The sequence below is a fragment of the Sardina pilchardus genome, chromosome 1, assembly GCF_963854185.1.
Source record: "Sardina pilchardus chromosome 1, fSarPil1.1, whole genome shotgun sequence".
NCBI classification, from domain to species: domain Eukaryota; kingdom Metazoa; phylum Chordata; class Actinopteri; order Clupeiformes; family Clupeidae; genus Sardina; species Sardina pilchardus.
Window position 1 is genome coordinate 48,799,687 of NC_084994.1, and position 14,473 is coordinate 48,814,159.

General features: G+C 46.8%; 2 protein-coding genes across 2 annotated transcripts in view; both read right to left on the reverse strand.

The window, feature by feature from the left end:
- Positions 1-6,182: 6,182 nt before the first annotated feature.
- On the reverse strand, positions 6,183-10,883 carry LOC134079564 (uncharacterized). The gene is made up of 7 exons (XM_062535662.1): positions 10,730-10,883; positions 10,073-10,319; positions 9,411-9,599; positions 7,750-9,130; positions 7,381-7,573; positions 6,842-7,050; positions 6,183-6,204 (listed from the first exon to the last, which is right to left on the reverse strand). The coding sequence occupies exons 1-7, from the start codon at positions 10,841-10,843 to the stop codon at positions 6,183-6,185; spliced, it is 2,355 nt and encodes a 784-aa protein (XP_062391646.1). The 5' UTR covers positions 10,844-10,883.
- A 350-nt stretch (positions 10,884-11,233) lies between these two features.
- septin9b (septin 9b) overlaps positions 11,234-14,473 on the reverse strand; it is a gene marked incomplete in the record, with an annotated part of 48,926 nt that continues 45,686 nt past the window's right edge. Inside the window, 2 exon segments of the mRNA XM_062547658.1 lie at positions 11,234-13,221; positions 13,354-13,405. Coding sequence (XP_062403642.1) covers positions 13,041-13,221; positions 13,354-13,405 — 233 coding nt within the window.

Below are 14,473 nucleotides of genomic sequence, written 5' to 3' on the forward strand. Positions count from 1 at the left end.
GGCGGGGGCCACCCCCTTGCGTAAATAAAATGTATCATTACCACATTCATGAGGAGAGGAGAGAGCGCAGTCGAGTTGGAGTCGCTTTTTCTCCTGGAGGGCAAAGTTTCTGGGGCTTTTTTTTTTTTTAGCCTCTGCGCTGCCAAACATGTGCGCTGTGTGACCAAGGAAAGGGCAAATTTGCATACGATCCATACAGAAGCAAATCTGATCATATAAATGTAAATAAGGGGGGGCTTAGAGTATGTTTTCCTTTTAAAGGCAGGGATTTGATAACGCGCAAGAGAGAGCGAGAGAGAGGGGGGAGGGGGGGTGGCTTGGAGTGGAGGCAACGTCTCCCACATCAGATACGCACACGAGTGTCAAAGCTCAATTAGCCTCTGCCCACATGCTGGCTACATACAGCAGCACACAGCACATGCACTCGGTGTAGGAGGGGAGATCAAACACCAGGGGGCAGTGTTGCGGCACTACTGTGTGACTTACCAACAGCACCTCATATATCAGTCGTGCCAAGGGAGAGAGGAGATGAGAGGAGATGAGAGTATGGAAGAGGTCACCCAGTCGTAATCGCTTTTTTCTCTCTAAATATGACTCATTCGGATACAGCCGCAAGTTTTTAAGGAAAAGCTATACAGTCATGTTGTTGTTTTTGTCCTAGTTCATGTTATTTTTACCCCACTGCAGTAGTCTGGCGCTCGGGAGCGTAAACAGCTTCAAAACACTGGATGTTCCTGGCAGCAGTATTATGTTATACTGAAGGCACTCGTTCCACATTAAGTTCTCTTATTGGTGTTCAGACGACATGTCCTCCCTGAGGGAGCCTGACATTTTGAGGACCTCTAACCGCCTAGTGTTCAAAACAGTGCTCAGAAGCCAGTATTATGGCGACGAAACAAACATGACAGTGATGGTGGTTAAAATGGGCTGGACTGCCTATAGCCAAAAGGTTTAGTGAACATCATAGAATCTTCCGGACCATCGAGCTGTAGGGTGGCTATTTGTGAACAGTCCAGGAGAGAGAAGTGAACATGTTGCCATGGCTCACACGTCCCTCTAGACTAGAGCGTGGCGAGGGAAGAGCCAGACCATAATAATCAAAACCAATCAATTCCGACCCAAACAATGACAATCACCAGCCGCATCCTCGCCCGCAATCCACTGATGGTGCTGCAATTTCACCCAGCCTTGGCAGCATGCCAACAGTCCCTCCCCTCATAATAAACCCTGGTTTGCACACCCACCCGTCCATACATCAAGTGTGCCCTGAAAGACACACACACACACACACACACACACACACACACACACACACACACACATACACACACATACACACACATATATGAACAGCACCCTTCACCCCAGCACGCTGGGACCCCATCATCCCAGAGGAGCAGCTTCATTATTGCTGGTGCTAATCTGCTCAGCAGGTCCCGCCAGCACACTCCTTATTGCACCCTGACTCAGAGGAGATAACAGTGTGTTGGGCACTGGCACACACACACACAAACACACACACAAACACACACACACACACACACACACACACACACACACACACACACACACACACACACACACACACACACACACACACACACACACACACAGAAATACAAACACACACACACACACACACACACACAGAAATACAAACACACACACACACACACACACACACAGAAATACAAACACACACACATACACACACACAGAGAGAGAGCAAAGCCATACAACAGCTTCTACCTATTCCACCAGCATTAAACACAAAGGCTCTCGTTCCTATGTAACCTTGCCAGCGCCTCCAGCACATACGGCGGCCCACACACACACACACACACATCAATCCCTGTGCAGGTACAGCCGTCACCCTCTCCTCTCACACACACACAGCGGCCCCAACACACACACACACACACACACACACACATCAATCCCCATGTAGGTACAACACACTAAGTACACTCTCCACTCCCACCTCCCTGTGAGCACATTCCACCACAGGGCTCCAATCCCTATGTTTACAGGCATATTCCCACTACAAGCACCGAACACTAATACAAGCTAATCGCCCCCCTCCAGAGAAGCATGGCACGCAAGTGTTCATGTGTGTGTGTGTGTGTGTGTGTGTGTGTGAGAGAGAGAGAGAGAGAGAGAGAGAGAGAGTGTGTGTGTGTGTGTGTGTGCGTGCCTGTCTCTGTCTCCTCTCTCTTCCTTTTGCTGACTTTAATTAAATTTGCAGCTGTCTTTTAATCAAAATGAGGCTAATTTGCATATGGGCTGGGCAGCAGTCACACCCCTTACACACACACACACACACACACACACACACTCACTCACTCACATACACACACACACACACCTCCACCCACTAAGGGGTTGGCTACAAGCCAGCAGACAAACAGAGGCGAGTTGTGTTGACGTGTGAACAGACAGGGGAGGTGGAAATGTGCGAGTGTGTGTGTGTGTGTGTGTGTGTGTGTGTGTGTGTGTGTGTGTGAGAGAGAGAGCGAGCATATGTGTGTGAATGTGTGAGTGTCTGTGAGTGTTTTTATGGGAGATGGTGGGAGGGAGGGTTCTGTGGGCAAACGAGGAAAATCAAAAATGACGCAAACGAACAGATGGATGCCACAAATTAACATAGATCAACAACAAACAAGGACGCGTCGCGGAAAAAAACAACCTGGCGGAGGGCAGCGCGCGGGGCGGCGAACTCCACACCACCCCGCCGCTGTTTTTATTTCCTCCAAAACGATCTAACAAACACACAAACGCGGGGCACAGAGATGACAGAAAACACCAAAAAATGCAGATTCCGCTCGGCTAATTAATGAAACGAGCCGGAGGTGGGAGGGGGGTCGGGGGTGGATGTACGTACGCGGGCGGTGGGGGCGATCCCATGCACAATTAAAAAAAAAAAAAAAATGCGAAAGCCATTTAACAAAGCGCAGTTAATTAGCGACAAATTACCTTGTTGTGGAGACTGTGGGCAGATGCAGCGACACCCTCGTGGGTTCTGGGGAAGAGGGATGACGATCTTTTGTTTGGTCTGGACCGTTTGGGCTGGTTTTTTCTTTTTATCGTAGACGTGAGAGACGGCGTGGGGGGGTTAGAGAGAGAGAGACGCTCGACTGCGAGACTTCCCTTCTGCGCACTCTACCTCTCGGGAGACTGGGAAGCTACGGGAGATGGGTGGCTGGCTGGCACGAGAGGACGCTGGCACGCGTTGGCATGCGTTGGCACGGAGCGGGTGAAACGCTGCCCCGCAAAAGACCTCAAGGCGACAGTGAACATGAGGGGGAAAGCATTTCACTCTCGCACTTTAGTCCACCATGCGGATGTGAAGACATCCAACTGGTCAGTGGAAGCATGTTGTGCCAGAGAGGGGTGGTGGGAAAATAGCACAAAGAAATGACATGGACGGAATGCCATTATCTTAAAATGGCCACTTGAATGAAGCATTCATCTTTCCTATGAATACAGAACACTTTAATATTTGCTTAAGAAAGACATCAGCGTGTCCCATTCCTTGAAGTGTCTACAAAAAACAATTCAAAGTTTAGCCTTAAAGTAAATAAGTTGGGCGATGCACAGGGACACACCATGATGGAACATACTGTAGTTCTGCGGGTGGAGCGCGCGAGTTTAAATTCGGCTGGAGTAAAAATGGCTGATTAAAGTGGAGCCGTCGTGCTCCAGGAGCCGCTGTGACTGGGCTTCATCATCACAGGGCTTTAGCAGACGAGACACAGTGTAGAACACGGAGGGGACGTCCTCTGCTGTCAGCGCGGTTTTTCATGTTCAGCGTAGCATCCTAACTAAGCAGACATCACGGTGCCCTGTAACGCAGAGCCCTTCTCTCTGGGTGAGAGCATGAATACGGCTCCTCTGTGCGCCACATTAATTTAATTATGTAGGGTTACAAAAGCGGAGCATTTGCAAATAAAAGGGAGAAGGGGGGAGGGGGGAGGGGGGGGGGGTAGTGGGTATTTTTTCAGCCTCCAGTGCTCATAATCACTCTCTCCCCCTCTCTCCTCTCTTACACTTCCTCTCTGTCTGTCTCTCTCATTGTCTCTGTCTACGTCTCTCTCTCTCTGTCTATGTCTCTCTCTCTCTTTCTCTCTGTCTGTCTCTCTCTCATTGTCTCTGTCTATGTCTCTCTCTCTTTCTCTCTGTCTGTGTCTCTCTCTTTCTCTCTCTCTCTCTCTCTGTCTGTGTCTCTCTGTCTCTTTCTCAGAGACTGAAGGAGGACTGAACGAGAGGTGGAGAAAGAGGCGAGCCTGAATGCCAACACTGCCACAAAAGGGGCGAGGGTGGGGGGGCGAGGGGGGTTGAGGTGGAGGGAGGCGCCATTTTCTGAACAAATCCTCCGTCCGTCTCCCCGTGCCCCACCGCGGCTCCTCCTCGCCATCACAAAGAGCTGCTGCAGCTCCACACGCTCTCCTGCAGTCCACTGGGCCGGCTTACCGTGGATGCCCTACACACACACCACCGACTGAGATGAAACCCAGCGCTCGTCTGATCTGTGTTGCCCTCTTTATACACCCATTTCCCTCTGCAGTTGCTCAAGAACAGGAGCAAATAATCTGGTTTATCTGGCTATATACTCAGCAAAAAAATAAAAATGAACAGTTACCAGAGGTTTGTCCATAGTGAATGGATAACAAGACTTCTAAACAGCACAAGTGTGACTTCTAATCATTTTTCAATTCCAACATATTGATTCTAACATTTTTCATCCTCAACATATTGTGAGTGTTGATGAGGTCATTCTCCTGTGGCGTACATACAGTATTTCGTTCGAAACTTGGCTAATCTTTGTTTTTATTTGTTGTCTGCCAATAATCTTTATCTATTCCCTGAAGATTGTTTGGTTTTGTTTTGATTTGCTTAAGGACATCTGTCTGCTCTGTGTTTGCCTCATGTTTCTCTGCATACTTCAGTGAACTGACTAGGTAGTTGAACACACTCGATGTGAACTGAACAGCAGAGGCGTGTGCGCTGGAGAATAGGATACTCTTTATTGATTTGGGTCTGCAGTCTGCACTCACTGTTCAGAGGGCTCAGGTCACTCGTGCATCTCCTGTGGACAGCAACTGTGGGGCTGCACCTTCCACCCTGGTACACAACAGAGAAGGAGCTCAACACCAGTCTCATGATATCAATTTACTGTAAATGACATTCTCTGCTAGTAATACTGTAGCTAGATGAGAGGTTGTTCATCCTGTGCCTTAAATTCCTCTTTAATAGGTAGACAGAGATAAAAATGAGATAGTAAGTAATGAAGTTGGAACCTCATTAGAACCTTGTTAGTCGTGTTAGAACCCATTTCATGACCAGATGTTATTAAATGGCTCGTGTGGGTAGTTTTACAAGACCTTGTCTTACAGTATGCACTAAATGCAATCCCAATGAAGGCTTTTGTCCAGAGTTTTATGGCTCAATGAAAGCGTGTGTGTATGTGTGTGTGTATGTGTATGTGTGTGTGTGTGTGTGTGTGTGTGTGTGTGTGTGTGTGTGTGTGTGTGTGTGTGTGTGTGTGTGTGTGTGTGTATGTATGTATGTATGTATGTATGTGTGTGCGCACGCATGCGTGCGTGTGTGTGTGTCCTGCTCACCTGCCCTGTGCCATGCGGAGCGCCTTGACCCTCCTCTGGGTGATGTCCATCTCCAGCAGGCGTGGCAGGACGGGCACGCTGGCGGGGGGCACGGGGGTCTTGCGGGCGAGCTCCATGTTGTGCAGCGCGCTCCTCATGTCCCACACGGGCCTGGCATCGGGCTCGCTCCGCGCCCGGCTCCTGGGCATCGGGCTGCAACGGGCAGAGCACACGCCACTCGTCAGCGTCCAGAGATCAACCGGGCCTTTTAATTACTGAGGAAATCCCCGAAGCCCAAACCATCATGCTCTAATTCATGTGTTGAGATCAATGAATAAAATGTTGGCATCTGGCAATGTGCTTTGGGTGACAATCCTGGAGCCAAGGGTTGGATCTTTATCAAGTTTGTGTCTATAATTTGCATGTACTGTATGAAGATTAAAGCTACGAAATCAACAAAAAGCCACTAAAAGTACATGCAGATGCTGTGAATGCACTCCAGAAGATATACAAACCCTAAACATACTTTCCAATTATGGGGATCAAACGTGTAAAATGAGCTCAACATGATTACACAGCCCATCATTCAGGCCTTGCAAGTGCTCTTGGACAACACAACACAACACTACACAACACAACACAACACAACAACACAGACCACACCAATAGCAGACGCAGTACACCTTTATGATGACAGCTCTTGCTCCCACCTGAACATGATGAGGTGAGTGTCCTTTATGACACACTCTCCTACCTGACCATGAATATGATGCGGTGAGTGTACTTTATGACACTCTCTACCTGAACATGATGCGATGAGTGTCCTTTATGACACTTTATACCTGAACATGATGATGCGGTGAGTGTCCTTAATGACGCTCTGTTCTACCTGAATATGATGCGGTGAGTGTCCTTTATGATGAGAGCTACCTGAACATGATGTGGTGAGTGTCCTTTATGACAAGAGCTCACTCTCCTACCTGAACATGATGATGCGGTGAGTGTCCTTTATGACACCCTCTACCTGAACATGATGATGCGGTGAGTGTCCTTTATGATGCTCTGTTCTACCTGAATATGATGCGGTGAGTGTCCTTTATGACAAGAGCTATCTGAACATGATGCGGTGAGTGTCCTTTATGACAAGAGCTATCTGAACATGATGCGGTGAGTGTCCTTTATGACGCTCTGTCCTACCTGAACATGATGCGGTGAGTGTCCTTTATGACACTCTGTCCTACCTGAAAGTAACGCGGTGGACGTCGTCTGACCGCTGGTGCAGCATGCGGGCGGGGGCGGTGGGCGGCCGCTGCAGGCGGCGGCGTGAGCGTGAGTGCGGCCGTGGGGCCACCACCAGCTTGTGGCAGCTGATGGACAGAGAGGGCTTCCCCTGGGAGTCACAGCTGCTGGTGTACGGCAGGATCAAATGCACACCACAATCCTCTCGGATCTGAGGCAAGTAGGAGTAGCTCTTTGTTATTATAGATTTACAAACACCTTCCAAGAGTACAGGTACTGATCAAAATTCAACAGTCATATCAGTGTCAAAAAATATATATTATTCATCATTACCTATCATGTATGTCCATATTTGCACACATGAATAGTTATTTTGCGATTTTTCAGGACTTTCACAATTATATACAGTAGTTGAACAGTTGGCATGGCAACATTGCCAATCGGTATATACTGTAGTACTGTGGCTATAAGGAATAGGTTCTAGAAGTTACTGCCCAACCCTGACACTGCTGGAGAGTACAGTAATGGCTCCTGTTTGCACCTGTCTAAAGAGGCAGGTGGTGCGCGTAAGGTGCATGAAGCGATCCTCTTCAGCGGCAGCTCGCCTGATGCTTAAGCGGTTCATCACCGTGCGCTCGTACTTCTCCAGGTTGGAGAGGAAGGTGTACGTATCACTCAGTGCCAGGCCATCGTTACACTCACGGGCACACTGCAACTGGACGTTCAGGTTGTGCCTGGAGCAGTGAGAACAAAAATGTACAAATTACAAAACAAATATTACATAACAGTTTTGATGAGTTATGTCACCCAAATCATCTCAATCTAACATCAAGCCGTCTCCAAAACCCCAACCTTAATGAATCGAACACACTTCCATTACCAATCAATGTTCTGTGACCAAGCTGCTCACCTAACTTGCATCAGTGCTTTATAGGCAATGTATTTCCTCATGAGGCAGGACAGGCGCAATTCGGCAGCGTTGAGCGAGTGCTTGATGGTGTGCTTGGCCATTTGGTAGAGCTTGGAGGGAAGAACGTCACTTTGGGCTGCCTGACGCATCAGCTTCAGGTTCGTTCTCTGTGCTTCCACACTCAGACGGTGCCTCCTGGCAGCCATTTCCTTCTCGATGCTCTCCCCACCCTCCTCCATTAAGTCCTCCATGTAGTGTTCCAGGTCCTCCTCCAAGAACTGGACCAGGGGAGACGGTGTTTGGAAAGACGGCGGAGGGGCTGTCTTCGCCCGAAACACTGGGCTCCTCCTCGGCTGTGGGTCTTTGCTCATCTTGGGCTGAGGCGACTCAGGCTTAGCCTCCACGTCCTCCTTGTCAGCACCAAAGGAGCCGATGGAGGAGGAGCTGCGAACAGGCAGAGCCTCCAGGCTCCCCACGGGCCCAGGTACAGTCGTCACAGAGGGCAGCAGCCTCTCAGCACCAGCGAGGAGAGATGACTGAGACGGTACTTGTGTCATCGCATTCCTTTTCTCTGGAGGAGCGATTACAGGAATGGCCTTTGGAGCTGGCGGCTGTGGCACTTTGATCTCAGGAGTCACGGGGCGTTCCTCGGGGGTGACGGATCGAAGGGACACCCTCACCTCTGACACGTGTGGCACTACCTTGGTTTCCTCAGCTGGTGGCGCTGGCTCTTCATCAGAACTAACCTGAGTTTCCGGTTCAGGTTCGCTCTCCTCCTCTCCCTCCTCCTCCTCCATTTCCTCTTCATATTGCACCACAGAGGCGACGGAGGCCACAGAGGCTTTTGGAGAGGGCGTCACTGATGGAGGGGGCTGCTTGACTGGTATGAACACGACGGCCGCCTGCCGAAGCGTCTCTGCCTCCTGCAAAAGGGCGGTGTTGTCTTGCTCCAGGCCATTGATCTGCAACTTCATCTGAGAGATGTTCCTGTTCCTGCTGTTTAGGTCCGTCTTCAGTCGCGAGATGTACAGCTGGCCGCTCGTGTCCACGTCTCGTAGCGGTTCTGTCTGGGCGCTCTCGGCCTTCAGGCGCTGCAGCTCCTTGCGGAGCAGCTCAGTCTCCCGCGTGCGCTCCTCAAGGGCCGCACACATGTTCTGGAGGCCAGTTCGCCCGAAGTTGAAGGCCATGGCCATTGCTTTCTTGCAGGACAAGAACTTGGCCATGTCTTTGAACATGAAGTCCAGGTTGCTGGTGCTCTCGGCTGCCAGGGCACCGTCATCCAGCAACTCCTCCACAGACGGGGGCTGGAGCGTCTGAATCTTCAGAACCGTCTTGGCGTTGACTTTAAGTTCTCTCCACCAGCGCCAAACGCCATCTTTACCTGCATGCATTTATTTATAGTATAAAAGTCATTTAAGATTAAAAAAAATAGGCATTTATCCAACAATAGCCAATAGTAAATTAAGAATGCCACCAAGGGCCTTAACGAACTGGAAGTGGTCTAGGCGTAATTGAGCCCATAGTACAACTTGCCATCTTATTGTTTCCTCTCAGCTCAACAGCTACTCATTAATGTTTTTTTTAATCAATTCTGCATTCCAGCCTAAGACAGTTAGACTACCTCTAAAGTAGAAGCCTGTACCCATCATCACAGTTGTTACCTTTTGACTCTGTCTCGTTCTTGTTGCCATCAGCTGTTGAAATCTGCCTACACAGCTGATACAGGCGCCGAATGCTTGTCTCTACACCTAACAATGACAACTCAATCTTTTCCTCCATCTCTTCCACCCACTGCGGTGTGATGTCTGCCAAGTTATGCTCATCTCGCTGAGCCTCAGCTAGGTCCTCGTCTTGGAGAGCATTATGTGGAAAAAGAGAATTCTGGTTGGGTCCAGGCAGCACTTCACTACTAAATTCTGCAAATTATCCACTGCTACCATTTTGAACCATCAAATGAATGACCTACAAGTGAGCTAGTGGCTAAATCACATTCATTTAGCATATGAGGACTTAACCCGAGTTGAGAAATTGATGTCAAAGAGCTCATGAGGGTGAGGGCTGAGAAGCAAGAGGGCGTATGTATGGTTATATATATCACCCGAAAGCTCTTGATGAGCTCTGTCTAACTGACAATATTATAGAAGTAAAATATTTATAAATATAAAGTTATTGAACAAAAACCAAAAGTCTTAAATCTTTAACATATAGAAGTAGTTATATTTGTTTTGGCTCTCCTGTAAAGTTGGTGAAATGTCACTTACACGCCCTTTTGCTTCTCAGCCCTCGAGGGGCCCATACCTTACAGTCTATGGACCACACTCACCAATGTCCTTGAGCCAATGGAGGACGGTGTTCAGGTACTCCGTCTTATCAAAGTTTGAGAGAAAGAAGGCTTCAATGGAGGAGCGCGCAGACTCGCGCCTCTTGTTCAAGTCCTGCGCAGCGTCTTCGTCGACTTCGTCATCCTCATCGTCGGACTCCTCTTCGGCTAGCACCACATTGGCTAAACGGAGGCGCTGCACAGCGGTGTTGACGCTGTTGAGGATCACCTCAAGTCTGTCAGCCACCTCCTGAAATAGCAAAATGCACTTACATCACTGACTGGGAAACAAACTAATCATGATTGGTTTAAACTATGGAATGGAAAAACGGGAACAGAGCCATAGCACAATCGAATGCACTTTCTGTCAATCTCAAGGCCCCCGATTCCTGAAGATACCCAGTGCCAGCTCTGCCCAGTGCCACTGGTTAGCAGACCAAAGGTTCGTCTATTACAACATTCCACTTGATGCTGAAATATTTGTAAATTAGCCCAGCACTTTGTATCCAGCTCGCTTATAGGCTACAGCTCTATAGGCCTATTGCTACATAGGCGAGGTCCTGTCAGTTATACACAATTACATTTTAGATCTACTGTAAACTGATAAGGTGATGTGTTTTTGTTTGTTTGTTTGTTCGTTTTCGAAAGAAAGTAACTTACCGCTCTGGCTCGTGTCAGCTTTGCCGACTCAATACTCTGCAACACTACCTGAATGGAGTCAGGCAATTCTAGAGGATTAGACTGAATAACGCTCAACATTAAATCTTCGTCCATTTTTGGTAATCAGCTAACTAGCTAATATCAAAACAGGACAATAAATACACCGATGAGGGACTGACTGGCACTGACATTCTTTCATTCTCCAGACAGAAATAATGGTTAGATAGCGTCATAATTAAACTGCGTTCTAAGATCGGTCCTGACACTTGTCTGTAACAAAAGCCTCTTTATAAGCAGTTTCTGTAGCCTAACTAATCAATTTTTTATGAATATTTTCATCAATATATGAGATAACATTACTAGTGCCACCTATAGGCCCTACAGTTATGTATAGACCAATGAATATCTGTCCGTTTTCCCCCTGATTTTGTTAAATTCAGGCATCAATTTATATCATATTTTTTAAAAAAAAAATATGTCAAAGATAATTCTGCAGAGTTGAAATAACAATAAAATAGCCATCTTTATTTCTTTGTATAATAACATATCAAAGATATATTGTATTACTGTATGTCAGAACAAATATCACAATATGTAGACTATACAACATTAAACAGGAGATGTAATTTTACCTTCAAAATATGACTTTGTTGATGATCTGATAGCATTCAATGACAACTTTAAAAGCGTAAACAGGGATTCTCTAAAGGCACCTACAGGTTTGACATGACAATGTGTGAAATTAACACAGGATTTTTAAACATACTGTACTTACACTTCATTCAGAAAAAAAGGACTAACTTGTTTTGAGTGTCGTGAGTAAAATGTGTGGTCGTGTCATTTCATTTTCAAGTCGCTGTTCTGTCTGCACGGTTGTGAGCATGTCTGTGTGCTTTACCCCATGTGTCTAGGAGATTAAAGGCTCTGTTTTCTATGTTTACATAAAAATGAATTCAATAACACATGAGCTGCAGATCAAGTCAGGGATGCTACTGTCAGACATAAATAATGGAACAGCATGAGGCGAGGTACAAAAAGATAGCAACACCCACAAACTAACTAGCCTATTGTGTGATGGGATGTGTGCATGTATACCACATGTATTTTTCTACTTTTGGTTTGTGTGTGTGTGTGTGTGTGTGTGTGTGTGAAGGTGGGGGATTTTCAAGGGATGCCACCAACAGAACGGAGTGGGCATACATTTGAATCTAATACAATGACGTATAAATATTTATTAAATCGTAAATCAATTATATACCTGTTTTCTTAAGAACAAAAAGCACATTTATTTGGTTTACATGGAGTACAGTAGGCAAAGGGGAATTAATAGTCCAATAAGTATTATGCCCACAGTCCTCAAAAAACAACCTACACATCAATAATAACAAGATCAGTAACAACAATGCAAACACAACATAGAGGGATGGTATGGCCAGAGAAAACCACAACAGAAACACATAAGGGGAGATCATGGCGGCCCCACACTGCACTCATCTGTAATGGACAAGAGGAGTCTGTTTCTGCATACACTAGACCACACACTGCCACACAGCACAGCACGGAACAACTCTACAGACTCAGATCCTACTTAATAACAAAACAAAAGAAAAAGAGCCACGTGCAAACTGTGAGTTTATATTTTGGGAATATATATTATATACTGTATTTATATATGTACTGTTTGGTACAGGATATACATTTCTGGAACACATGTTTGAACTCTAGCAATAACCTTGTCACAGTTGCACTTTACTCTTTACCTCTCAATATAACAGGTTTTGTTTCTGTTGGCTGTCAGACTGATATCATATCACTTCTTAATCACTCTGTGTTTGTAAACATTAAATTGGCAATGACAGACAGACAAGGACAGTGGCACTGGAATCACTACATGTCGAAGTGGTTGGCACTCCCACATCTGCAAACTCCCATCAGGGCTTTGGCCATAATGGACACGCATGGAAATAAGACAGAGGTCCAGAGACTGAGACACACATTTATTATACAAAGACAAAGTACGGGACCAAGGGGGTTTGTTCTTAACTTTTGGAGGAAAATGAAATGGCACACATACGAGGAACAGATAACGAGGCCCCAAAAAGAATACTTCTGATTGAAACACTTAAGATATGATTACATGATGTTTTTTTAATCTGGAAGAACATGTCTGTTTTGCATGGAGGGTCCACAGCCTCCCTGGAGTGCATTGTTAGGGGACGCGTTGGGAGATTTGGCCAAGACAGTGGACGGTTGGCCAGAGGAGGGCTTCGTCGGGTTTTTGGGAGAGACGGACAGGCGAGTGGACGGGTCTCTACATCTCGTGGGACAGCACCTCAGCACCGGGGACACCATTGGCCTGCAGGGCAGGCTGACCGTTGGGCTGACCGTTGGCTTGACCGTTGGGGTGTGTGTTGTTCTCGTTGAGCCGACGCACCCGGTACATCTCATAATGGATGCTGCTGGTGATGTCCTTTAAGTTCTGCATGTGGGTCCTGGATAAAAAATAAACAAAACGTAGTAAACAAAAAGAGCAATAAGTGGCAATTATGAGATAATAAACACCATGCGAATTAAACCCACAAAAAAAACAATTTACGAGTTCTTCAGGGAAATGAGCTAATTACCTGATTAGCAGATCACGCAAGTAGGCAAACTCGCAGTGCGCAATATTCTCAACTGTAAAAAGAACAAAAATAATCTCAGTTAAGCGCTGTGGCAAGGACTACTAAAATAACCAGAAATGACATAAACATTTTATACTTAAATCCATAAATATGTCATATTAAAGGACCCTTTTTAAGTGCATTTGGCCAAAGCTGATGCCAAACCTTCTGGCCAGCAAGTCAATGGGTATAATGTCAAAGAAAATATCCTTTTAAAAAGATGGAAATGTGAACTTGGGTCAATAGGGTAAGATGGGAACTTTTGCCATGTCAATGAGGCCAAAATGCTCCTGCCACCAAGCCGATGAGGATGATAAAGGAAAACGGACTTGTATTACCCAGATCAGATGAAAATGTACTCATTTGAGTGTTGGAAAGATGTGGGCAAGCCCAGAGTGATAACACAGAAACTAAACTGAGCGTGAAAAGTCGCGCGACAGCTTGAAAGCTGCTCGACATTCAGTTTAAATACATCTTCTTGTGAAATCCAACCCCTTAGTGACTGAACATCATAATGCTGATGGAAACCTGACTGAGCAGCTAAACACACTGTGATTCTCTTCATGGCCACAAGAGGGCAATGTAGCAGCACGCAAGCCAAGGATGACAGAACCTGACTTGACGGCTGCAGCAAGCAAGCAATTCCTTTACCCTAGGATTACAACAGCCACTTCAAGTCACATAATATATTAAAAAGCCTCTTTAAAAGAAGGCTGAAAGCTTAACAAATTCTCCATGACAATTTTGCGGGAGGCTAAAAGTGGGGGAACACGTGTATGAATTATAGATTATGTCAGGTTCACAAATGAGAAAAGGAGCGCTCTTTATGTGACTGCGGCGAGCGAGCGGGCGCTTTGAAATTCCGGCACAGGAAATTAAATTCCATTTGAGCGCTGTGAGTGAGGGGGAGCGGAGGGTGGCGCGGCGGAGGGTGGCGCGGCGCGGAGGCACACAGAGTGGCACACACTGATTAGCAGCGCTGCTTTTACCAACTCAACACACTGTGCCCCTGACTGAGCTGATGACAGAGCAACAACAGTGTACATGTCAGTACTCACACACACACACACACACACACACA